The 25,532-nt window shown below is 38.4% G+C and overlaps 1 protein-coding gene across 8 annotated transcripts in view; it reads left to right on the top strand.

Moving 5' to 3' along the window:
* The first annotated feature begins 8,163 nt into the window (after window positions 1-8,163).
* PGAP1 (post-GPI attachment to proteins inositol deacylase 1) overlaps window positions 8,164-25,532 on the top strand; it is an 85,852-nt gene continuing 68,483 nt past the window's right edge. For 7 of the 8 annotated variants that reach the window (XR_010150182.1, XM_063791438.1, XM_063791437.1 and 4 more), the window contains exons 1-4: window positions 8,164-9,098; window positions 15,433-15,586; window positions 18,992-19,167; window positions 22,521-22,692. Coding sequence is in view for 6 of the 8 variants with exons in the window: in XM_063791438.1 (XP_063647508.1) it covers window positions 8,952-9,098; window positions 15,433-15,586; window positions 18,992-19,167; window positions 22,521-22,692 (649 nt within the window). In the remaining 2 variants the exon portion in view is untranslated. The remainder of the gene's footprint in view (window positions 9,099-15,432; window positions 15,587-18,991; window positions 19,168-22,520; window positions 22,693-25,532) is intronic. The other variant, XM_063791440.1, reaches the window with a different exon arrangement.

The raw sequence follows: 25,532 nt of genomic DNA, 5'->3' as shown, positions 1-25,532 counted from the left end.
AAGGTGAGGTTTTATTATTGTACTCTGTATTCTACTCTGTAGAATCTGGCTTATTTTCAAATAACTTAAAAACAAATCTTTATTGAATGCCTATTATATATAAGGCACTAGGAGGTATAACTAACAAGTTTGAGAAAGAGCTTTAAAGCAATTGAGTGGAATAAATGTAAGCTTCTAAGAGTCAATCTACTACATATTTGGGATTTTTTAAAGGAAAAGAATTAAATAAAGCTTAATTTAAAAACCTATAGTGTGAGGGAAGGGCACTGAGATCAGCATAGTTTAGTGAAATTAGTTTTAGAAAACAACTAGATTTCCATACCAGACTGCGTGATTCCTTCTTCCTGTGTATAAAATCTAGGTAATATGAAGGTGGTTACTCTGTGTTAAGAAAATAGTCTTTGCCTCCAGTAAATAAAATGAGTAAATGTAAAAGGTTTTCTAAGAAGCTAATATTCTAATGATTTTACTAAATATTTCAGTTGAGGGATGATTGCCAAATGATTTTAATATGGTCTTTTCCTTTATGAAAGGTTACATTAACTAAAGTTTAAATAGCTTTGATTCATTTGAAATATAAGTCATAAACTTTCAGAAATCATTTGTCAAGTACCTTCATTTTACATATGAAAAAAATGAGGCCTAGAGAAATAGAGGAACTTGCCCCAAATCATACCTGCTTGGCAGAACTGAAAGTTCTAGAACTCGTATCTCCTCATCCAGTACTCATTATATCTTCACTGAGGTTTCAATTTATAAATATTATAATTTCATATAATTCTTAGGAACTCATCTATTGTTTAAAAATGAGATACACACTATAAGAAATAAAAGCATATGAACATGTATCCAAATAAAAAACTGCTAAACATGGCCTTAACACCATATGTAAGTTTTGAGTGAACTGTGAAGCTGCCTGCTTTTCAGAAAGTACCAGAAACAAACATTACCTGAAGAATGATCAAAAAGCCTGTCAGTACCTTGAATTGTGGAAGACCACCCTCTCAATTCTTTCAGCTGCAGCCATCTATCCATTAACTCATTCACTCAATATTCCAAGAAGTACTCACTGAGTCCCGATTACAACATTGTGTACATAACTAACTCTTCTCCAGGGTCCCTTTCCCCCTAATCAGTTAAATATTTCCTCTTTTTCATATGTCATATTGAAAACTACAGAATGTCAATAAAAATCTTTTAAATGACCAGAGATGAAAGGCAGTTTTTTCACACACAAAAAATAGCAATCTGACTGTGAATAGACTTTTTATCAGCAACAACAGATGTCAGAAAATAATAGAAAACTATCTTCAAAGTACTGAGGGAAATGAACCATCTATCCAGAATTTTATACGCAACTAAATTATCACAGAAGGGTGAAATAATAACATTTTCAGATGTACATATTTTAGGAGAGTTTACCCATAAACCCTTCTTGAAAGAACTACCAAAGGATCTAATTAAGCAAAAGCAAAAATGAACTATGCATGGAGGAATAAAATATAAGAAGCAATGGATATTACAATGCAAATGCTATAACCAATTTGTAGGCTTTCTCTCCTCACTCTCCAAGTGTAAGAAAGGTGCCAAAAGTGATATGTAACTGGTTATTCTCCCAGTAAATCAGGAAATTCTCTTCTCAAATGCTGAATACAAAATCATAATAAGTTAAACATTATGATCTATACATTTTAAGATATTTTAATGTATCATATAATGACATATATTTTAAAACTTTTAACATGATATAACATGTTATATGTTTGTAGGAGGGGTGCAGTGGCTCAAGTCTGTACTCCCAGCACTTTGGGAGGCTGAAGCAGGCAGAACACTTGAGCTCAGGAGTTCAAGACCAGCCTGGGCAACATGGCGAAACCCTGTCTCTACAAAACAAAAACAAAAACAAAAAATCAGCCAGGTGTGGTGGTGCATGCCTATAGTCCCAGCTACTCAGGAGGCTGAGATGAGAGAATCACCTGAGCCCAGGAGGTCGAGACTGCAGTGAGCCATGACTATGCTGTTGCACTCCAGCCTAGGTGACAGAGTGAGAACCTGTCTCAAAACAAACAAACAAACAAACAAACAAATCCAAACACAACTGTAAACATGTCTGAACGAAATTTCAATTTATTCGATATAGTGATTGCATTAGTAATAGTGATAAAATAGTTTTGATTAAAACTTTATTGAAACAATTTTGGAAAGTAGAGAAAAAATTAAAAGAAGGCTGAAATGATCATTCATAATCTCATTACCAAGGGGTAAATAGTGTTAACATTTTTTCACATTCCCTGAAGACATTTTTCTATGCATTTTGTATAGTTGAGAATAACTATATATACAATTTTGTTTCCTAAATGTTTCCCTTACAGTCCTACGTTTTTTATATGACAGGGATGATTATCCCCGAGGGATTACCCCTGATTATCCCCATTGTACAAAATTCCTTTCTTCTTACTGTCCTTTTGAATAGGTAATCTGTATTCCTCAGCCTACTACCTATAAGACACTTGGGCTGTATCAACTTTGAAAACTTTTCTTTGATTTTTAATGCATCTTTATTCTCTGGCACTGAAAAATCTTAATTCCTAACAATAGTTTTATCATAAGTATTTGTTATAGTTAAATTTATTGTTTCAATTTTCAATTATAGAATTGCTTTTAAATTATTTTATTTTCTACTGGCTACTGCACTTTTATGGTTCAAAGTCAAAAGATATATAGAGAGGTGACAGTCCATGTTCTGCTGCTGTACTACAGGCTTGGTAATTAATTTATAAAGAATAGGTTTATTTGATTTTGGAGGCTAGGAAGTCCAAGAGCTGGCATCTGGAGAGGGTCATCCTATGGGTGGAAGATGGAAGGCAGAAGCGAGTACACAAGACAGAGAGAGGTACCAGGGGCCAAACTTGCTTCATAATAACCCACTCACACAATAACTAACCTGCTCCTTTGATAGTAACATTAATCCATCCATGAAGGATCTGCTTTCATGACCCAAATCACATCTTATTAAGCCCCACCCTCCTAATACTATTGCATTGGGGATTAAGTTTTTAACACATGCACTTTATGACACATTCAAACCATAACACACACACACAAAAAAAAAAATCCATAGAGAAGTTTTGTTTCTACTCCTGTCCCCTTCACCTCATTTCCTCTGCCTCTAGGTAACACTTACTTTCATTTTCCTTCCAGTATTTCTCTTTCTCACACAAAAGACAACATACATATATACTGTTCTGCACCTTGTTCTTTCCCTTAATGATATAATCTTGGGAACCTTTCCATTTTAGCTGACTGACCTGTTCTTCATTAGTTAACCAAATATTCTTTATAGTTCTTTATAATGAAGAATATCAAAAACTCCTTTTCTTTTATTCTTCTACCTGGACTAAATACACAGTTCTTGTTGGTCTGAATTAGAGACTCTATGCCATGCAGTCCAGCTGGACTTTGATGTAAGCTGAATCTTCCTAAACAATTAGCTCTTAATACTTCCCATTTCGGTAGCTTCCACTTACCTATTGTATAAAACTCATATTCTTTTTTCTACTCTGTTTACTGCAGTTTTGGCTCCTATTTACCTTTCTAGTTCTATTTACTCTAAATCTTTATTTAATAGTCTTTGCTATGTGAGTCCTGGTTCAAAAGAATCACCTAGATCAATGAGAGATATCCCACCTTCCAACCTCCAAAGCAGGATTTGGATCTAAATTGACAAGAGGAGTTATAACCAGTAGTGACTAGCTAAAAGGTTGGTTAAATTTGGAGTTGGGAGTGGCCATGAGGAAAGTGTGTACACCCTGAAGTCGGCGTGTGTACTAACTTGTCAGCTTATTCTGGATTCCCAAGTTCCTTTTTACCTTAAAAAAAAAATCCCCATTTTAACTGGAGTTAGTTTGTGTTCTTGCAACCAAAAGAATCCTGACTAGAGTTCAGGCTCTGAGGGGCCACTAAAGGATTTTTGCTGGAAAGTAGAATGATGACTGGGAATAAAATCATGGGATTAATAAAATGTAAGGGATAAGTAAAAAAAAGTAAGTCACATGAGATGGAGACTGAGAGGCTACATCAACAGGAGAAAACCAGTGGAAAATGATGTTACAGAAGACAATGGAGGGCATTGTTTTAAGAAAGAAGTGGCAAATGTAGTAGAAGGATCAAGTAAGACTGAAAAGTGTAAACTGGATTTGGTAATTAGGTCAATGGTTACCTTTGCAAGAAAAGTTTCATGGGAGTGGGAGGGGGGCAAAAATTACAGTGTAGCTGAGACATGAAGGGGAGATGAGGAATTAGACATAAGTATTGATCACATCTTTAGGAATCCTGACTGAGATGAGAAGAGCTACAGGTGAGAGCCACGAGGAAGATTTTTGAAAAAAAACAACAACACATATTTATATGCTTTGGGGAGGGAGGATAGAAAGGGAGAGATTGATAGAGCCCTTAACCTGATAGAAGTAACTTCCTGAAAAGAAAGGAGCATGAGATGGGAACGTAAAACATAGCTAGAGAGATGTGCTTTTTATGTCCTCTAAGGATAGCAAAGTACCATGGTAATGCTTACTATATGCCAGTCATTGTGCCAAACACTTCAGATGTATTAACTGAATTAGGACTGGGTGAAGATAATGAACTTAGGAATGAGAAGCTGAAGCAATGTGCATCTGAAAATCAAAATTATCTCTGTAATATGAAGATAAGGTTATGTACTAAAAATCTACTAAAAGAGAAGGAAGAAGAAATGTAGGGAGCTTAAAAAGTGGCAGGGAACTTAAAAAGTGGTGGTCTGAAATATAGAAGAGGAAGGTGGTGACCAGAAACATATATAAGTATTTTCTGAGACAGAGTCTCATTCTGTTTGTTGCCCAGGCTGGAGTGAAGTGGTGAGATCTTGGCTCACTGCAACCTCTGCCTCCCAGGTTCAAGCAATTCTCGTGCCTCAGCCTCCCCAGTAGTTGGGATTACAGGCGTGCGCCACCACGTCTGGCTAATTTTTGTATTTTTAGTAGAGATGGGGTTTCACCATATTGGCCAGGCTGGTCTCGAACTCCTGAGCTCAGTCAATCTGCCCTCCTCGGCCTCCCAAAGTGCTAGGATTACAGGTGTGAGCCCTGTGCCTGGCCAAGTATTTTTGAAGAGTAATTCAAATGACTGTGTCATTTTCTCTAGCAGTAGTCAGATACAGTAGTGTCAGAGCTCAGAGCCAGATTATATTGTCCCAAGGTTGGAAGTTTGTAAGTAGAGTGGGATAGAAAGACAAGCGGTCAAGACAGTTGACAGCTCTGGCAGAGGGTGGTTGAAGTGATGCTCAGTAGGGTTAGGTTAGATATAAAAGTAAAGCTAGGAGTGGATAATGATGGATAGGAGAAAAGACAGTAAAAAATTAGGATAGAAAGATTACAAACATGAAGAATCCATTGACTCTCTATCCCACTCCTTTCTGAGTGAACAGTCAATGCAGCTAGTTGCCACAACTCATGAAGGCCACCAAAAGAGGAAGCTCTGTCATCTTGGAGTTCAGGGATTTCTCCATAGAACAGAGTCCTCAGGCAGTACAGGTCCATGCTATTCAAAGTGTAGTCCACTGACCAGTATCATTGGCATCACCCAGTAGTTTGTCGGAAATGCAGAATTTTGGGTCCCACCCCAGAACTGTTAAATCAGAATCTTCTTTTTTTTATTTTTATTTTTTTTGATAGAGTCTCGCTCTATTGCCCAGGCTGGAGTGCAGTGGTGGGATCTCAGCTCACTGCAACCTCCGCCTCCTGGGTTCAAGTGATTCTCCTGTCTCAGCCTCCCAAGTAGCTGGGACTATAGGTGTGCATCACCATGCCCAGCTAATTCTTTGTATTTTTAGTAGAGACGGGGTTTCACCATGCTGGCTAGGATGGTCTCAAACTCCTGACCTCGTGATCCGCCCACCTTGGCCTCCCCAAGTGCTGGGATTATAAGCGTGAGCTACTGTGCCCGGCCCAGAATCTGCTTTTTAACAAAATCTCCAAGTGATTCACATGCACATTAACTTTAAGAAGCACTGAGATAGAGATGAGGGAGTATGGATTCACCCTGGGTTCATTTGTCATAATACTACTCCTAACATGCTAGGAGAAATAAAGAGGAGACGTTCCGCCTATGATGTTCTTTAGTACTCAGACTCAATGTATTCCCCCCTTTTTATTTATAACTTAAAGCCTTCCCCAAATGATTTGTAATCCTCTGCACTCACTGGTAATTGCATCCCAAACCCCACATGCATTCTCTTTTATGGTCAACAATGTCAAAACCCTATAGTATATATTCCTCTTTATCACATTTATCTCTTAACATCTTGCGATCAAAATGGGTTCTTCTTGATAATCCAGTCATGTTGGTGTAATTCTACAAATTTAACACATTCTATACCTATTAATAGAATATAACAGACATGACATTCCCAAGTGAAATCACCACCTCATAAAGAATTTCAGGCTGGGTGCTGTGGTTCACACCTGTAATCCCAGCACTTTGGGAGGCCGAAACAGGTGGATCACTTGAGGACAGAAGTTTGAGACCAGCCTGGCCAACATAGCAAAATGCCTTCTCTACTAAAAATACAAAAAGGTAAGCCGGGCACAGTGGCTCATGCCTGTAGTCCCAGTACTTTGGGAGGATGAGGCGGGTGGATCAAGAGGTCAGGAGTTCGAGACCAGCTTGTCCAACATGGTGAAACCTCGTCTCTACTAAAAATAAAAAATTAGCCGGGCATGATGGTGTGTGCCTGTAATCCCAGCTACTCGGGAGGCTGAGGCAGGAGAATTGCTTGAACCAGGGAGGTGGAGGGTGCAGTGAGCCGAGATCGCGCCCCTGCACTCCAGTCTGGGCAACAGAGCAAGACTCCGTCTCAAAAAAAAAAAAAAAAAAAAAAAATTAGCCAGGTGTGGTGGTCACACCTATAATCCCAGCTACTTGGAAGCTGAGGCACCAGGATCACTTGAATCCGGGAAGCGGAGGCTGCAGTGAGTCGATATCGCGCCACTGCACTCCAGCCTGGGTGACAGAGCAAGACTCCGTCTAAAAAAAAAAAAAAAAAAAAAATTAGCCAGGTGTGGTGGTCACACCTATAATCCCAGCTACTTGGAGGCTGAGGCACCAGGATCACTTGAACCCGGGAAGCGGAGGCTGCAGTGAGTCGATATCGCGCCACTGCACTCCAGCCTGGGCGACAGAGCAAGACTCAGTCTCAAAACAAACAAAAACGACACGTCTCATACACGACCTATTTCAATGACATATTACTTAATTGCCCTCCTGATCAGTACCACCTACAGCTCCCCTGTTATCCTGGTCTTTCCAGACTTATCTCCTTACAAAAAAGGAGACTGCTTCCGCATTTTCCCATTTCTGTCTTTCTCCGTCAATACTCCACATTCCGTAGCTAGCTGTGTTTGTTCAGACTTGCAACTGTTTCTGTGCAGGGTAAAGACTATCTTGATTTTCAGGATCACTCCACCTCTTCTTCTTAGTTTCGTAATCTGAACATCAGGGTGTTGTACAAGATAAACTATAAGCTTCCTTTTGGTTTTAAAATTCTTTGATTTTATGTATTGTAGCCAAACTTCCTCTGCACAGAAAATATACCAGAAAATCAGCCCAAGTTCAATGAAATTCATTTAGTGCCAAAGACCATTCTAAGAATCCTGTGGTTACTACATACACACACACACACACACACACACCATCTACTGTTGAGTCAGCTTTAAAGAGTGATGTCTTTTTCCTAATATTCTAGTGTTTTGAAGCTGCTACACGTGATTGATTTCGAGCTACTTTTTAAAAAAACTCCTCCTTTGTACAAAACAAAACCGAAATTCTTCAAAACGAATTAAGTCACTTGCGAGTTTGAATGGAAGCTGGACGAAATTGCCTCCTCCAGTTAACGTGGAACCCATTCCCCAAGAGGTGGAGGTTCTGGAGAGCAAGGCGAGTCAGCGTCAAACTGATTACGCAGATACCTGTTGGGGACGTCAGTGCTAATAGATATTTTGGTAACATATTTTAAGGACTAACGATGCTTTTTGTGATTCAGGCTTTCATCTGATACCAAGAGCAGAATCTCGTCGGCTTGCGGGTGTTTTTTTTATTTTTTTTATTTTTTTTTATTTTTTATTTTTTTTTAATGAGCCGGTGCTTTTAAGCGCTGTTACCTACTGGGCCCAAGTAGGCGGTAGAAGAGGGAAAATAAAGCCATTTGTTCCCTCTTCAAGCTAACTGCTCCAGAGAGCTGTGAGTGTGCTCTATTACCGTTGGGAAAGGCGAAATTGCGGAGGCCTGAGTCTTTTCAAAATTGAACGGGAAGCGTTTTTAAACTGCCGCAGGGAGAGGCGTTTGCGAGGTGACAGCTGATGACCCCTGAGGCTTTTAAGTCCTCCTCCCCTCTCTCGGTCCGCTCTCGGTCCTTAATCGCCTCTGGACTCTGGGCTCTAGTCCCCTCCCCAGATTCACCCATCTGACACCCGCCTCCTGCCCAATCCCCCGGCTCGTCTCCAGGGCTCCCGCGCTCCGCCCATCCCCCTCTGGATGCTTCCTCTCTCTCTCTTCTTTCCCTCCCGCCAGCCACTCCTCGCGCCTTTCCCTCCCCACTTCCCTTCTTTCCCCTCACCCTCCAGCCCAGCCCACCCTGCTTTCTCCCTCTTTCTCTTTCCCGTAGAACCGTGCTCGCGCTGCAACACCTACTCCTCCCTCGGCTCTGGGAGTCGCCAGGCCAGAGGCGCCGCGGACCTGGTGCGCGCAGGCGCACTGCGCGGCTGGCGAACGGGCAGGCCGGGCATCAGCGCAGGCGCGCGCGGCTGGGGCTCGGCTCCGGGGCTGGCGGTCGGACAGTCTCTGGCACGCTCAGTCCGGGCTTGGGGCCCCGCGGCGGAGAAGGAGGTGGAGGGGGCGGCGGCGGCGGTGGTGGCGGCACCATGTTTTTTCACTCAGTCAATCTCTGGAACCTGGCGTTTTATGTCTTCATGGTCTTTCTGGCAACCCTGGGGCTGTGGGATGTCTTCTTCGGCTTCGAGGAGAATAAGTGCAGTATGAGCTACATGTTTGAGTACCCGGAGTATCAGGTAAGGTTCTGCCCTCTCCTCAGCCGGGCGCTCCAAGACTCTGGCCCCTGGTGCCTTTTTCCTTCTGTGGGTTCGTCCTGCCTTGGCTCTCTGCGCCTCTCGGGCCCCCTGTCCCGTCCTCGCCTCTGTTTTCTCCGCCCGGGGAGACTCTGCATCCCCCTTCTGCCCCCCTCACCTACCCTTTGTGTCCCTTCTTCACGGTGGGGTGTTTGTTAGATGATTTCCCGAGAGCATCCTTGTGGTCGTCCTCGTAGTTACTCCGCTGTCTCTCCGCCTCCTCCCCAGCCCCAAATCCTGGGCACAAGCTCTTCTGACTGGCCGGGCCCAGCCCCCCTCATGCCCAGAGAGGCAGCCTCAACCCTTCTCCCTAAACCGAAGCTCCATCCCTCTCGCGTTCTTGCCTTAACCCGTGCCCCAGGACCTTCCTTTGCTTCCCACGCGCCTAAATTCCCCTCGCGCCCGGTGATCTGCTCGTCAGATTTCGCATTTCTAGAAAGGGACCGAGCGTCTGCAGAGTCTATATTGGCTAGATAGTTCCCAAGGCTGTTTTTAGAGACTCCAGGGTTTTGCCTGTGGGTAAACTGGCGAGTCATTGAGTTGGGAACTAGATCCCCTCTTGGAAAGATGTTGCAGATCCTCTTATTTTGCAGGTTAAGGGGCCGTGCGTGTGTGGGCTTGCCTGTGTGTGTGCATACCTGTGTTTATGCATGTCTCTCAGCAGCCGAGCCTCTTAATAGTTGCATACAAAATCTATTTCATGGTGCTATTTTTGTTTTCTCGCTGGGTTCGGAGTTTAAGAGAGAGCCAACCCTTCTCTCTCCACCCCTACCGCTTCCATGCCATTTTGAACGTTTTCAATCAATGGCTTCGTTAGTTCGGCATAGTAGGATCTAGAATTTCATTCATGACTAGCTGTAAAAAGAGGCGCCGACAAATTACACAACTGTCCTAAGAGAATTTTTCCGAATGATTCTTTTATTTCTAAGTGCATCTCTTAATTATGGACTACCTATTGTAATAATAATTCCCTACCATAAAATGTATATGCACTATAACACATATTGATAAAATACATTTTTAGTATACTCTTAAAATCACAGCAGTTTTTTTTTCTTAGGGTGAAGGATGCAAGTCCTGATTGCTCCTTTGTACAAGTCATTATGGAGGAAGCCTGTTACTTGATTACGCTGCTATTATTTTGATCTTAAGACTACTTAAGGTTTAAATTGCTGAAGAGCATTCTTTCCCATGGGAAAAATTCTAGTAAATTTAGATTTCATTTGTGTTTAGATCCTTACCTTGGTTTTGCATTTATGATGATAAGAGAGTGGAAACATTTGGTAGGGATGCTATCGAAGGAGAAGATTTTGACATGTTACTGTCGTCTCTGTTCATTTCTAAGCAAATCTTTTTAGTTTAGTATTTTAAAAAACTGAAAATAGAGCTATTATAATTCCCTCCTTATTTTTGGTTTAATAATTAGGAAACTCCCAATAGATTGAAGTAGGTCACTTTAGTTTTGTACCGCATTGAAGAGTTTGGTTAAAATCATTTTGCGACAGTACAGTACTAATTCCCATTTATTTTTAGATTTCCTACAATTATTGAAGCTATTTTAATATTCACAGAAGTAGAAATTGTTCTCTTTAGCGTTGGGAACAAAGCATATGGATCTCACAGACGCATTTCCTGCCTCATAAATTGACTGGAAAAACAGAAAATTAGTGTAGCTAATGGTAAAGATCTCTTTGGGTTTTTATTGTTGTTGAGTAGTCTAGGTTTAGTTATTTTGGTTTAAGTTGCTTTTTTGGGGTTTTACACTTCTATTAATAATTTGCTAATACAGTAATAATCACAGTGGCAGAAGTTTTTGATTTTTAGCAGGTTTTTATGATGTAAAAAGCTGTGTTAATTCATGATAGTATTTATATTGTATTCTTAAGTCTTTTTGTTTTGCATACCAGGTCATTTTATCTTACAAATACAATTAAAACTAGCCTATAGAAATGAGTCATTTTGAACATAGTGAGATTTCTGGATAAATGAGGCCATTCTGTTGAGAACCAAATGGCTTTCATGAATAAAAATGTTTTAAAGATATTTTACATATTGCTTACTTTTAATTATATTTTATAGTCAGCTCTGTAATTGTTCACAGGTTGATACCCAGATGTGAGATGTCCTAGTCATTGGGTTTTCTTCTTTCTTTTGATGCCTTTCTTTTTTTTTTTTACTGCTCATTTGCATCTTCTTTAGTTAGCCAGCAGAAATAGAAAGGTGGTTGAAACACATTCAGTTTTATTCTCCATTTTTTTAAAAGATGGAGCATAAATTTGAAACTCTTTGCAAAAATGAAGTTTTGAATTTAAAATTGTTTGATTATCTCTATTCATCTTCTACCTCTGGTTTTCCCAGATTCACTTATTCAGAGTTAATTGAACATCTCACGAACCCATATCTCAAGCCTACTAGGCAAAATATACTTTATCCTTTAAAGCTTCTTGCCCTATTACGACAGCAAGGCAAAACTTTTATTTGGTAGCAAATGGTTTTAGGCAAATTGCAGAATTTTAGAAGAAACATCTGAGTTGTTTCTGTCATACAGTGATTTGTTTGGCTATCTTCGTATGTGTAACCTAACGGTTGCTCTCTGAAAGGAAATGTTGGCGTGCGTCTATAGTCGCAGGTACTCAGGAGGCTGAGGCTGGAGAATCGCTTGAACCAGGGAGGCGGAGGTTGCAGTGAGCCAAGATTGTGCCATTGCACTCCAGGCGGGGCGACAGTGAGACTCTGTCTCAAAAAAAAAAAAAAAAAAAAAAAGAAAGAAAGAAAATATGAGTCATATATTTTGTTATTAAGTGTGTTATTTATTTAGAAAGTCATTTATTGAATGACTAGTCTTTGCCAGGTATATCTAGCTACTTGTTGTAGGCGAAAGGGAATTAGAACTAAATTATACCTTGTGTCTTTATGTCTTGATAAATACAATGGGGGAAATGGGCATGTAATGTATAGTTACAATATAATGTACTGAGTTTTATAATTTCACAATAAGAGAGTATGTACAGAGCTTTTCATATAAGGGAGAGCATCCAAGTTTGTCTTGGGTGTTCAAAGGCTTTAGAGAAGATGCAAAGTGAACTGGGACATGGAGGGTGTATGAAGTACTGAAAGAACATTGCAGGCATAAATAGTATATGTGAAGGTGGTAATGCGCTGGGACACATTGCATGAACAGTATTTATAATATATTATCATTTATGTTAAAACTAAAAAATAATCGATAAACATATTTGCTTGTATATATGTAAAATATCTCTAGAAGCACACACAAACTGATAACAGGTTGCCTTTTAGGGTCAACTGGATGGCTGAAGGACCATGGGTAGGAGAGAACCTTTTCAATGTATATCCTTTTGAATCTTGAATTCAAAAACATATTAAAAATACATTTTAAAGCATGTCATGTGTAAGTTATAAGAAGGTAGGTAAGGGTGGGATGAGGTGGCTCACACCTGTAATCCTAGCACTTTGGGAGGCCAAGGCGGGCAGATCACTTGAGCCCAGGAGTTCAAGACCAGCCTGGATAACATGGCGAAACCCTGTCTCTGCTAAAAAAAAAATTCAAAAAATTAGCCAAGTGTGATGGCATGTGCTGCCTGTAGTCCCAGCTACTCAGGAGGCTGAGGTAGGAGGATCACTTGAGCCCGGGAAGTCGAAGCTACAGTGAGCTGAGATTGTGCCACTGCACTGCAGCCTGAGCAACAAGAGTGGGACCCTGTCTCAAAAAAAAAAAAAAAAAAAAAAAAGTAGGTAAGAATAATTAGAGCCAGATTTTAAAGTATGTCTCTCTCTTAAGCCTTTGTTGTGTGTGTGTGTGTGTGTGTGTGTGTGTGTGTGTGTGTGTGTGTGTTAGCAGTATGAACTATGGATTATAGAAGGGAGACGAAGGCAAGGATAGAGACAAGTCTGAAAAATTCAGTTGTCCTTAAGGCCTTTTTTTTTTTTTTAATGGAGCCCCTATAACTATTCTTATGGGGGATAGTGAGCTAAGGGCTGACTGAGACCTCTTTGTGAGAACTTAAAAACTATGTGAAGTTAAAAACTATGTGTATTCATCTAGATCAAAATCTTTTTTCTTTTTGTTTAGCTATGGAAATAAAACTTTATTTTTCAGTTTAAGTTTACAATTAAATAATATCATAAAATAGATATTTTAGTTTCTTAAATCAGCATTTTTCTATTACTTGGGAGTTTATTAGAATTTTTACCTTTTGAGTTTATGTAGAGATGAGAAGAACCTGAACTAAGGCAGAGTCAAGGAAGGAGGACAGCAGAGGCAGGATTGTGGAGATAATATTTAAATACAAAGGTAATTGATCTTAATATGGTAGAGAGGTTGCTCATTTAAAATAAACTACATAGAATAAAAAATTTATATTGGAGTCCTGCTCCTGTAAGTATTTTCCTTTTATATCCCTTGACAGTCTTCTGTTTTCTTATCAGCATCCTATTTGTATGCCTATGCTTTTTCTGTCAATGTGGTCAATTACCTCTCCTGGGTCTTTGCTATTCCCTTTCAACTTGAACTCTGCCTGGAAATGGAGTTTTGCCATTTGCCTACAACTCCCACCATTCTTGCCTCCTGTCTTATTTTTTTGTTCTAACTTATTTGCCCATCTCCATACTTTTTGAAAAATTCTGTATATATTCATATTTTAAAAAATATTCTTTCTCACTATAAAATTGCTTTCATAATAGTATTTTATGAAGTATATAAAATATTTTTTTGCTTGCTTTTCTGTCTCAAGAAAATTAAATATTTCTTTTTAGATATATTTGATAGTTTCCTGTTCTTCTGAGTTAATTTTCGACTTGTCCAAACTCTGTTTAGCTACTGTACTAAAAGAATAATGGTGTACTAAATTGGGAGAAAATAGGAAACTATTTCTTTGTTCTCTTATGTTTTCTTTTTATTTAATTTGTACCTAAAGAAGTAAACTATCACATCATTTTCATTTTTGATTGTATTCTGTGCACAATCAGTATTGGGACTAATTTGAATTGAAGTACATATACCAAATATAAAACGAATAGTGGGGTTAGTATTTCTGTATTTTGAGTATTTGGGGAGATAACTAAGATTGCTAGTATCTTAATAAGCTTACAGTCTCTGCAGATGTTTCTGTGGTGTTATTGGCATAAATTGTTTACAAAGGGATATTTAGGAAGGTGCACAAATGATCAGAATTTTGTTGTTTTGTGTGTGTGTGTGTGTTTTTTTTTTTTTTTAGAACAACAAGGGTTTTCATTAGTCATTAGCAACATTTACGGGTTTTGAAATTCACTTCATAGTTAAATTCTTTTATCAAGCACATGCCACATGTACAGCACTGCTAGATCTATGTATACCTAAATAAGTAGACATTACTGTCCAATGTAATTGGTTTCACTCTTAATGGTTTCTCTCCTTTAAAATAAAAAAAGAAAAGGAGCAAAAGGGTGTATGTATACTTTACTACCACAGATGTCTACCTTTGAGGATGACATTAAGAGATAATTTATACTAAGCTGAAAAAAATGTAGGTGAACTACTGACTCAGTAGTTACGTGAGCTGCTGTATTATTGGTACACAATAATATGAAGTGCAGGGTAGTTTAAAGTTTGCCAGCAAATCATGCACCTGGTCCATGAAAACTGAAATAGATAGTAATTCACTGGAATGTTTATGGTAAGAAGAGTGTACATGTCTTGACCAAGACATGGCTATAAGGTTAAGATTAATTTGTTACACATATTGTAGGCCAAAGCATATTAAGTTGAGAAGTCAGAAAGCTGCATTATAAAACAACTTACTTTCTTTTGAAGATATAACAACTGAAATAGATAGTTGGGTCTGAGTGAAAGGAGAGACATTACAAAATAGTTAAAAATGGAAAAAAAGAATTGAATTGATGATGGAAAGCCTTTATCATTTCTAAGTATAATTGATACTTATCCAATTATGTTAACATGTAACTTGTCGACATATACCAGTGCTTTCTGCCATTGTCAGTGGCTATTTTGAGTAATTTGTATTGGTTAGAAGTTCACGTAGTCCTCTTTTATGTTTTCCTAAAGACTACATGGTTCAAAATATACACAATTCAAGACTGATTCTCTATATGAATAAACTACAAGTAGAACTTGTTTTGTGTATGAAGTGTGGTTTTAATATCAGTAATATTTTTATATTGCACTATTTCAAATTTGCGTAATTCAGAATTGCATATGGTGAGGCTGAATTGTATTAATAAAACTGATTAAAGTGAAACTACTTTTTTTTAAATGTAGAAAATAGAACTTCCAAAGAAACTGGCAAAACGCTATCCCGCATATGAGTTGTATCTTTATGGAGAGGGATCCTATGCTGAAGAACACAAAATTCTCCCTTTGACGGGTATTCCAGTTCTCTTTCTTCCTGGTAATGCTGGAAGTTATAAGCAAGGTAAGTCTTACTGGAAGTAAATTTTGAAAGCTATAAAATTCAACTCAAGAATTTGAATCATATCCATACTCAGTGAATCAAATAAAGTAAATGAAATGCATGCTGTGTGTGAAGTGCTGTGCTGGGCTTACAGAGAGACCAAAATATAATATTTTCTCTGAGAGAGAATAATGTGAGAAATACTTAGAAAAGTTGAAGACCACTTTGCAAAGAGAGGGGTACAAAGAATAAGATAGAGTAGGATGGGATAAGTAGATGATAAAGGGGAACCCCTTGGGGAATCAGCAGAGGAAACACATTTATGTTGGAAATGGAGGGTAAAGAGAACAGAACCTTAAGCGTTGATTAGGGAAGTAAATCAGTGACTAATGTTAGGCAGAACAAGAGAGATTCGTTTTCTTCTTTTGGAGTTATTTAAGTTAGAGAGATTTGGAAGTACTGGGGGGAACATAGAAAGGTGAGATAGGGAAGTTACGTGTACAGATTCCAAATTGATGTTGGCTTGGAGATACAGCAGTTATTTCTGGCGTAACAGCCAAATAACCTGGAATTAATTTCGTTTTAAACTAAAACCTGCTTTCTTGTTATTTGATGGACTAGAATTGTTATGTAATGAGACTAGAATTGTTTCAACATGTGCAATTATTTACATGTTTATTCATCTAGCACGTGTCTACAGGTATCTACCATGAGCCAGGCTGTATTCCAGGTATTAGGGATCCAGAGCATATCAAGACAAAGTCCCTCTCTCATCAAATTTACATGCTTATCAGGAAGACAGCAATCAAACAAATATGTCAGTAATGTTAAAAGCTAGAAACAAAAACAGACTCAGGAGGTAGAAGATAAAAGGGTCAGGAAGTGGCTAGTTTAGATGAGGTGGTCAGGAAAGGCCATTGTGAGGAGATGACATTTGAGGAGATGCTTGACTGAGGGAAGGTCCTGAGGCAGGAACGTGTTTTGTGCATTGGAGGCTATCATGACTAGAGAAAGTAAAAAGAGATAAGAATGGAAAAGTAACCACGGGCCATATCATATAAGCTGTGGAAAAGACTTTGAATGAGAAACTGTTGGAGAGCTTTGGGTAAGAAAAATATAACCTGATTTTTAAAAGTAATCTTTGTATTTGAAATATTACATACAGAGAAACACATAGAACATAGATATTTGGTTACAAATTATTATAAAGTGAACACCCATGAAACCAAAACCCTAGTCAAGAAGTAGATTACCAGTAACCTGGAAACCCCTTCTGTGCCCCTTCATGATTAAAACTTTGTTCCCTTCTTTCTTGACAGAATCACAGTCCTAATGTTAAGAGAGTGATTTCCTTAACTTTCTTTGTAGTTTTAATGCAATCTATGTATATGAGGCTGTTTTTAAATTTTGTAATATGAATATAGTCATTCAGTATGTATTATTTTGTGTCTGGCTTCTTTCACTCAGCATTATCTTTAACATTCATCCAAGTTGTTGTGTGAGCTGCGATTCATTCATTTTCCTTACTCTGTATTATTCTGTTGTATGACTATACCATGGTTTGTCCATTCTGTCTTTGGACAGAATAAATGTTTACATTTATTGGCAATTACAAATAATGAATATTATTCCATATGTTTCCTGGAGCACATAAACCTGTGCTTCTGTAAGCTAGATACCTAAGAATATAATTCCATGTTACAGGTTATGTGTATCTTTTTAATCTTTACTGATTGTGCTAATTTATGTTCCTAAAAGCAGTATATTTTACCTTCCTTTGCTCCACATCCTTTACAACACCAGAATTGTCAGACATTAAATTTTTAAGCAACCTGGTAGGTGTGATTTACTTTTAAAAAAAGTTGCTCTGGCTTCACTATGAAGAGAATTTTCTTTGAAGGGCAAGAATGGAAGCAGGAAAGATGCTAAAACATCATAAGTCATCAGAGAACTATAAATAAAAAATGAGATAGCACTTCATACCTCCTAGGATAGTTATAATAAGAAAGATGGATAACAACAAGTGTTGGTGAAGATGTGGAGAAATTGGAACCCTCATACATTGTTGGTGGAAATGTAAAATGTGCAGCCACTTTGGAAAACTGTTTGGGAGTTCCTCAGAATATTGAACATAGAGCTCTCATGTGGCCCAAAAATTCCACTCCTAGGTATCTACCCAAGAAAAATAAACATATACCCACACAAAAACTTGTATATAAATGTTCATAGCAGCATATAATAACCAAAAGGTGGAAATAATTTAAATGACCATCAGCTGATGAATAGATGAATCAAATGTGACATATTCATATAATGGAATATTATTCAATAAAAAAGAGGAATGAAGTACTGATACATGTCACAACATGGGTGAACCTTGAAAACATCGTGCTATGTGAAAGAAGCCAGTTCCAAAAGGCCACGTATTATATGAGATATCCAAAATAGGCAAACCTGTAGAGACAGAAAGTAGATCAGTGGTTGCTAGGCCTAGGATTTGGGAGGAGTGAAGAAATGGGGAGTGACTGCCAGTAGGCACAGAGTTTTGTTTTTGAAACGATTAAAAAATATCTAATGTTAGATTTCAGAGATGGTTGTAAAATATATACCAGAGATGGTGAATATACTAAAAACCATCGAATTTTACAGTTTTATATAGTGAGTTGTATAATATGTGGATTATAATGTATCTATAGTATATGTTTTTACAAAATGAAATGGCAAACAGGTATTTTGTTTGCTAAACCATATGCTACAATTTTTGTGCCACCTAATATAAGCAATTTATAATATATTTTTTAAAAAGATTTGCAAAACAACAACAAGAACAAAAAGAGTGGAAGCAGGGAGACCAGTAAAGAACCTGTTAGAGTAGTTCAGATAAGAGATAATAGTGTTTGGATTAGGACAATAGTGGTGGGAATGGTGAGAAACTTCAACTGGGGATAGATTTGGAAGGTACATTATGAAAGCGCTTACTGATGGATTGGATGTCCTGTGTAGGAGAAAAAGACAAATCAAGCGTGAGTATCTAAACCAACTGATGAATGGATATTTCTTGTAGGAACCTTGTCATTCTTAAAAACCTCAATAAGTGTGGCAAAATTTATATGTCTTATTCTTCAAAGAATCCTGCCCTTTTAGCTATTGTTGCTCCTACCAAAGGAAAAGAAGGTAGAGAGTGAGTGATCTGTTTGCTTTTTGTTTATTTAATTTTAAAAATATTTATGACACACTTACTGCATTCAAGGCATACAGTTGCTAGATTAGTTTGTTCTAAATTGGTGCTGTTAATGAATTTCATCCTGAAATAGGTGGTTTATATTCGTGATGCAGAATAAGGTTATTTACTAAGAAATTCTGAAGAAAGAATGGATGAAACCTGTAAATATTGTTTAATGTGCACTTCACTCTTTTCCTCTGCAGTTCGTTCTATTGGCTCCATTGCACTTAGAAAAGCAGAGGACATTGACTTCAAGTACCACTTTGACTTCTTTAGTGTGAACTTCAATGAAGAACTGGTGGCTTTGTATGGTGGAAGTCTTCAGAAGCAGACCAAGTTTGTACATGAATGTATTAAAACAATTCTCAAACTCTATAAGGTGAGAGATAAGTATGCAAATCAATAGTGGTGCAACCTATCGGCACCTTTTTAAAAAAGGGATTCAGTATACTTTAAATCATGTATTTGTTTATATGGAAGTTGAAGCAGAGAAGGCACAAATTTTTTTTGTGAGAGTCTGTTGTCTTGGCCTCCGTAATGGTTTTGAAATTTAAATTTATAAGAAACATTTCTTATGGTGAATTCAGGAAGAAAAACTTTTTAAAACTTTATATATAAATTAGGAGTAAAATGCATTACCTAAAAACCATTGGTATAGATTTCTACCTCTAGCTATGACTAAGTAACTGGTACTAGGATAGAACACCTGCATATGTAAACAACTGTGAAACTGGTCAAGATATGTGAAGCACCTGTTTTGAGATGTTGGACAACAGAGCAGCAAAGGACTATGATCCCTGGAAGAAGTAAGCTCCGTGATTGCTCTGGATTTCTGCCCGGAAGCATTTTCCAGACCGTGGGGCAAGTAAGGGGAGATCAAGCAGGGCACATTGATATCACTTAGCTAAAGAAAGCAGAGAATTGGAATTGGGGGCTGCTGAAGCAGCTAAATGCGACATGGTATGAGAAAGAAGAGAGTGAGGCAAAGAAAGGGGCTCTAAAAATGTGTGTTTTTCAATCTTTGAATGCCATGCTGCACAGGGAAAGTAGCTATAAAACAGTGGCATGCTAAGGAGGAAGTGGTAGAGTGTGTTCAAGACATAGTGGTGGTTTAAATCAAGGTGGTGGCAGTTGAAGTGATGAGAAATTGTCAGATCAGTGTAAATCTTAAAGGTTGAGGCAGTAAATTTGCTGGCAGATCAGATATGGAAGGGCAAAGTGAGAGGAAAAGAACAGTTAAGGCTGACCCCAAGATTTTTGGCTAAACAACTGGAAAGATTGAACTGCCATTAACTGAGGTAGGGAAGAATATAGGAGGAACAGATATGGAGGAGATTAAGAGTTTAGTTTTAGATAGATCCAGTTTGAGATGCACATTAGGCATTCCATGTATGCTACTGTACAGGTGGAGTTCAAGGCTAGAGTTCAAGAGAAGGAGTACAGTCTCAAGATAATTACTGAGAGGTTGACAGTGTGTAGATATACTTAAAGCCACTAGACTGGAAGAGATCACTGATGGTTTCAGCAAAGATATGAAAGAGCAGTGATCTAAGGGCAGAGACCTGAGTCACTTAAGTTTTAAGAAATGAGGAGAGATGAGAAGGAACCAGAAACAGAAACTAAAAAAGAGGAGCCAGTGAGGCAAAGGGAGAACCAGGAGGGTTTGTTGTCAAAGAAACTAACTTAAATATTTCAAAGAAGGAAGAAGTAAGTTATCAACTGTGTCAAATGTTACTCATAGGTCAAATACGATGAGGATTAATAATTGACCATTGTAGCCTAGGCAACATAGTGAGACCCTGTGTCTACAAAAAATATATATATATTAGCTGGATGTGGTGGTGCACACTTGCAGTCCCAGCTACTTGGGAGGCTGAGGTAGGAGGATCTACTCGGAGCCTAGGAGATTGGGGCTGCAGTGAGCCATGAATCGTGCCACTGCACTCCAGCCTGGGTGACAGAGTGAGACCCTGTCTCAGAAAAAAAAAAAAAAGAATTAAGAATTGACTATTGGATTCCTTGGTGATTTAGCAAGAGCAGTTTTGGTGGCATGTTGGGGTGAAAGTCTGATTGAAATGGATTTAAGAGTGTATGGAAGTTGAGAAATTGGAGATAGCAATAGCAAGTACTGTGTATACAACTTGTTTTGTTTTGTTTTGTTTTGTTTTGTTTGAGACAGGGTCTCACTCTGTCACCAGGCTGGAGTACAGTGGTGCAATCTCAGCTCACTGCAACCTCCTCCTCCTAGGTTCAAGTGATTCTCCTGCCTCAGCCTCCTGAGTAACTGGGACTACAGGCATGTGCCACCACGCCCAGCTAATTTTTGTATTTTTAGCAGATACCAGGTTTTGCCATGTTAGCCAGGCTGGTCTCGAACTCCTGACCTGAAGTGATCCACCTACCTTGGCCTCCTAAAGTGCTGGGATTACAGGTGTGAGCCACCGGACCTGGCCTGCAACTTAGAGTTTTGCTGTAAAGAATTGTAAAGTGGTCACTAAGGGGAAAGTGAGAATTAAAAGGGAGTTATTTTTATTTTTAAGAGAGAATGCCAGTATATTTATACACTAATGAAAGTGATCTAGTTGATAGGGAAAAGCAATAATGCAAGAAGAAAATGAGAAGGATTGCTAGAGTGAGGTACTTGCGAAGGTCAAAGGAGATAGGTTTCAGAGCACAGTTGTAGGGTTTGGCTTTTGCTAAGATCAGGTCTGTATTGGAGATCACCAAAGATCCACTTAATTCCTATACCAGCATATTGTGACATGGCTGAAATAGTGTCCACAAGGGAAGCTCATTAGAGACTCAGTGCCCATGGTTTTTACTGGGGACTTATCACATAGATACCCTCTGCCTAGCACATACCAAAATTCCAGCCTGGAGGACAGCAGGTGTTCAGCATAAAACATGTTGTTTGCACAAACAGTTTAGGCACTCTTATCATTTAGGGAATGGTGGGAATCTCCCCCAAGTATAAGGTTCCAGATTCCAGCCAAGAGCCAACCTTGTATCCAGCCCATGCCAAGGACAGCAGTCTCAGGCCTCCTATGTTAACTCTTCTGCACAAGATTCAGTCTATTCATTGAGAAGCGATGGTACATAGGAAGGATCTGTGTTGGGGATGATGAGCAAAAGTTTGGTAATGAGACTGAGGAGATTGTTGAAAACAAAAGATTTTTTGAAAAGCACTTATCTAAAAAATAAAATATGGAATTGTCAGTGAATAAATGTTTGGAATGCTGCTTCGTTTTTAAACCAAAATGCACAATAGAGAAATAATTTGATGAGATAAAAGATAACAACATGATAAGGTAATATATTGCTATCGCAACTGTAATTGTCTTGGCCTTTTTTGGGTGATATTTTCAGTTTCAAACAAATTATCCGATTTCTTATGTCTTGTAAAACCTAATAATCTGGTATATACCAAATATAATTACGCCTCACATTACATGTAGTGTAACAAACAGTATAAACATGATTTGCTAGACCAACTGTTCCTCTTGGCCCAGAAAACCAAGATATACCTATTAAAAATGTTTGGCAGAACACAAAATAGTATGTATACACTAATTAAAACTATATGAAAATGTATTTCCGTACCTTATGATGGGAGGTTATATAAATAGTTTGATTTTCTTTTTCCTGTAAAATTGGTCATATGCAGAGAGAAATATTTAGTATTTTAAAAATGATACAAAGCCGCAATTATGACCTGGTGATTTATTTTAATAGGGTCAAGAATTTGCTCCAAAAAGTGTGGCAATAATTGGTCATTCTATGGGTGGCCTTGTTGCAAGAGCATTGCTTACACTGAAAAATTTTAAGCATGATCTGATAAATCTTCTTATTACACAAGCCACACCTCATGTTGCTCCTGTGATGCCATTAGATCGTTTCATTACAGGTGAGTACTGTTACATAAACATTAACCTCCCCATTGTTATTTAAGATTAAATAAATCAATCTCTATGGCTATTCCCCTAGGAGTATGCTACAGATTTATCCATGTATGAAGCAACTCAGTTGCAAATCAGCACCTCCAATTCTGAGTGTCTGTCTCTTTATATTATTGAACTTAGGCTTATAATTGAAACTACTGTTAAGTTTTGTCTGTCCATAGCATCTTAACATGGTTGACATGTGTTTTATAATTTCTAGGCACTAGGGCTTCCGTTTAGTTTTTTTGTTTTTTGTTTTTTTTTTTTTAAAGACAGGGTCTTGCTCTTTCTCCCAGGCTGGAGTGCAGTGGTGCAATCTCAGCTCACTGCAACCTCCACCTCTCAGGTTCAAGCGATTCTCGTGCTTCAGCCTTCCAAGTATCTGGGATTTTTGCTGTATTGCCCAGGCTGGTCTTGAACTGCTGACCTCAAGTGATCTGCCTATCTCAGCCTCCCAAAGTGCTGGGATTACAGGCATAAGCCACCATGCCTGGCCAGTTTAGTTATTTTTGAGGATGGTACCCTGTCTCTTAAGATGTGTTTAAACTTCCTATGCTTTGTTAACTGTTTTAGGACTGTATCCAAAATAAGCTTATATTTAAGTAAGATAGTAGCAATGTCTAGTTTTTAAGTACAAAGGTATGCTAACACTTTATATAATGAGATATAATTCCTAATATTTATTGAGCTCTTAGTATGTTATGGATTTTAAAGACTTCATGTGATGTGTTACCACACTTAATCCTTACTGCAGTCCCTTGAGGTAGGCACCATTATTATCCTCATGTTTATGGATAGAAAAAGGCCAAGATAACGTTCTTGCCCAGAGTCATGTGGCAAGAAAGTAGTGAAACCAGTATTTGACCCTGGCAAAGTTGCTTCTGGGCTTGTGCTCTTAACCTTTGCATGCTGTACTGCCTCTTAATTGAAGCACATTAACATAGGAAATAAAACCATAGATAATACTATAATCTTGCAGGAATTTTGAATGAAAAGTAGGAGTTTGTGATTGACATCGTCTAATCAAATAGTGATAATGTCACAGAATAAGAATTAAATGTCTGTTATCTCAACTTATTGTTAAAAAAAGCCAGAGATTATCCTCACTGCTTATAGGAATATTATATGAGTAGATGAAAATCTTTAGAAAGAATTCTTCCTGGTTAGTAAATGTATATAGCTTCTTACCTATAAAAATTTGCATTATCTTAATTTTGATGAAAATTTTGTTTGTAGTTAAGTGAGAAATATTCCCCAGTGACTCCAAACCATCTTAACATAACAGCATTGCCAAAAAATAATTTATTTGCTCTTAAGTATCTGGTGCAACAGTAATTATTATGAGGCCCGGTTTTTCTGTTGGTACATTTAAAACTTTGCTTGTAGAAGTCTTTTAATAAGGAAACATTTTAATTTTAATAATGAAGTTGTTTAAATTTGTTGTAGTCTAATAATCTTAAATGACCTTAGGTTTAGGAAAAAAATTAAAGGCTAAAAGTCATAGTACTTGTCACCGTAATTGAGAACTCTTTATATTGTTGCATTCTGTGTGGTGTATGTAGATGACCCATATAGATTAAATTAGAATGACTCAAAGATATTTTTAAAATTATTTGAGGAATGCACCCTCAATAGGTTTTATTGCTTTGGAGGGTGGCACTGTTCTGTCTCTATAAGGCTCAGGCTGAAAGTGATTCTTAGGGTCAAGAATCCTGTACCTTTCCTGTAATTAGTCTTTCCTTTTTATTCTATATTTATTCTTTTTATTTTACTAAGTCAAAATTAGAATGAAAATTTTAAGGTTTTGAGAGACAGAGATCCATATGACCTCAGAAGTAGATTCCCTGTTTATACTTGTTGAAAATACTGCCTTTCAATAGGAGGAAGGAGGCCCTGCACTGGGCTCTGCACTTTAGAGGTTCCTGCTGCTCTGCCCCTAGCCTTTCGCACAGGGTGAGAAGTATGAAGGCTAAGTAGCCTCCCCACGTGGAGCCTGTATCTTTACTTCTGCACTGTGATCCAGCTAACCAAGCCTCCAGACTTTTTTTTTTTTTTTTTTTTTTTTTTTGAGACAGAGTCACGCTCTGTTGCCAGGCTGGAGTGCAGTGGCGCAATCTTGGCTCACTGCAACCTCCACCTCCTGGGTTCAAGTGATTCTCCTGCCTCAGCCTCCCAAGTAGCTGGGACTACAGGTGCATGCCACCATGCCCAGCTAATTTTTAGTAGAGACAGGGTTTCACCATGTTGGCCAGGATGGTCTCGATCTCTTGACCTCATAATCCGCCCGCCTTGGCCTCCCAAAGTGCTGGGATTATAGGAGGGAGCCACTGCGCCCAGCTGCCTCTAGACTTTTCTTGTCTATATGCCCTAAGCCTGCTTCTAAGACCTGTGTGGGTCTCTTCATTTTCTTTGTTTTCCTGAGGGCGGGTATGTAGAATCCTAAGCTTGAGTTGTGGCCAAGGCATAGCGCTGCTGAAAGTACAGACAGAGCTTGCATGTGCACATGTGCACATGAGGCCCTTGCAATGCAGGATCGAATTAGGATGGGAAGAGAAGCACAGTAAGAGACTGAAGATCTGCTCTTCCCATGCTGCCACCATCCAGTGGCTAACTCTGAGGTGTCTGAGAATTCTTAATTTGAACCTGGCCTTCCAGGTTATTTCAATGATATATTTTTAAAGATAGGCAGAAAAAAATATATTTGATTTAACAGGTTATTAGCTGGATTTTTGACTTTTTAAACTATCTAGACATATGGCATGTGTGCCCCACTGGTACTTAACATCCCAGGCTCTCCAGATGTTAA

The sequence above is a fragment of the Pan troglodytes genome, chromosome 13, assembly GCF_028858775.2.
Source record: "Pan troglodytes isolate AG18354 chromosome 13, NHGRI_mPanTro3-v2.0_pri, whole genome shotgun sequence".
In the NCBI taxonomy this organism is placed as follows: domain Eukaryota; kingdom Metazoa; phylum Chordata; class Mammalia; order Primates; family Hominidae; genus Pan; species Pan troglodytes.
Note: the sequence above shows the minus strand (reverse complement) of the source record. Positions and strands in the feature narration are given on the sequence as shown.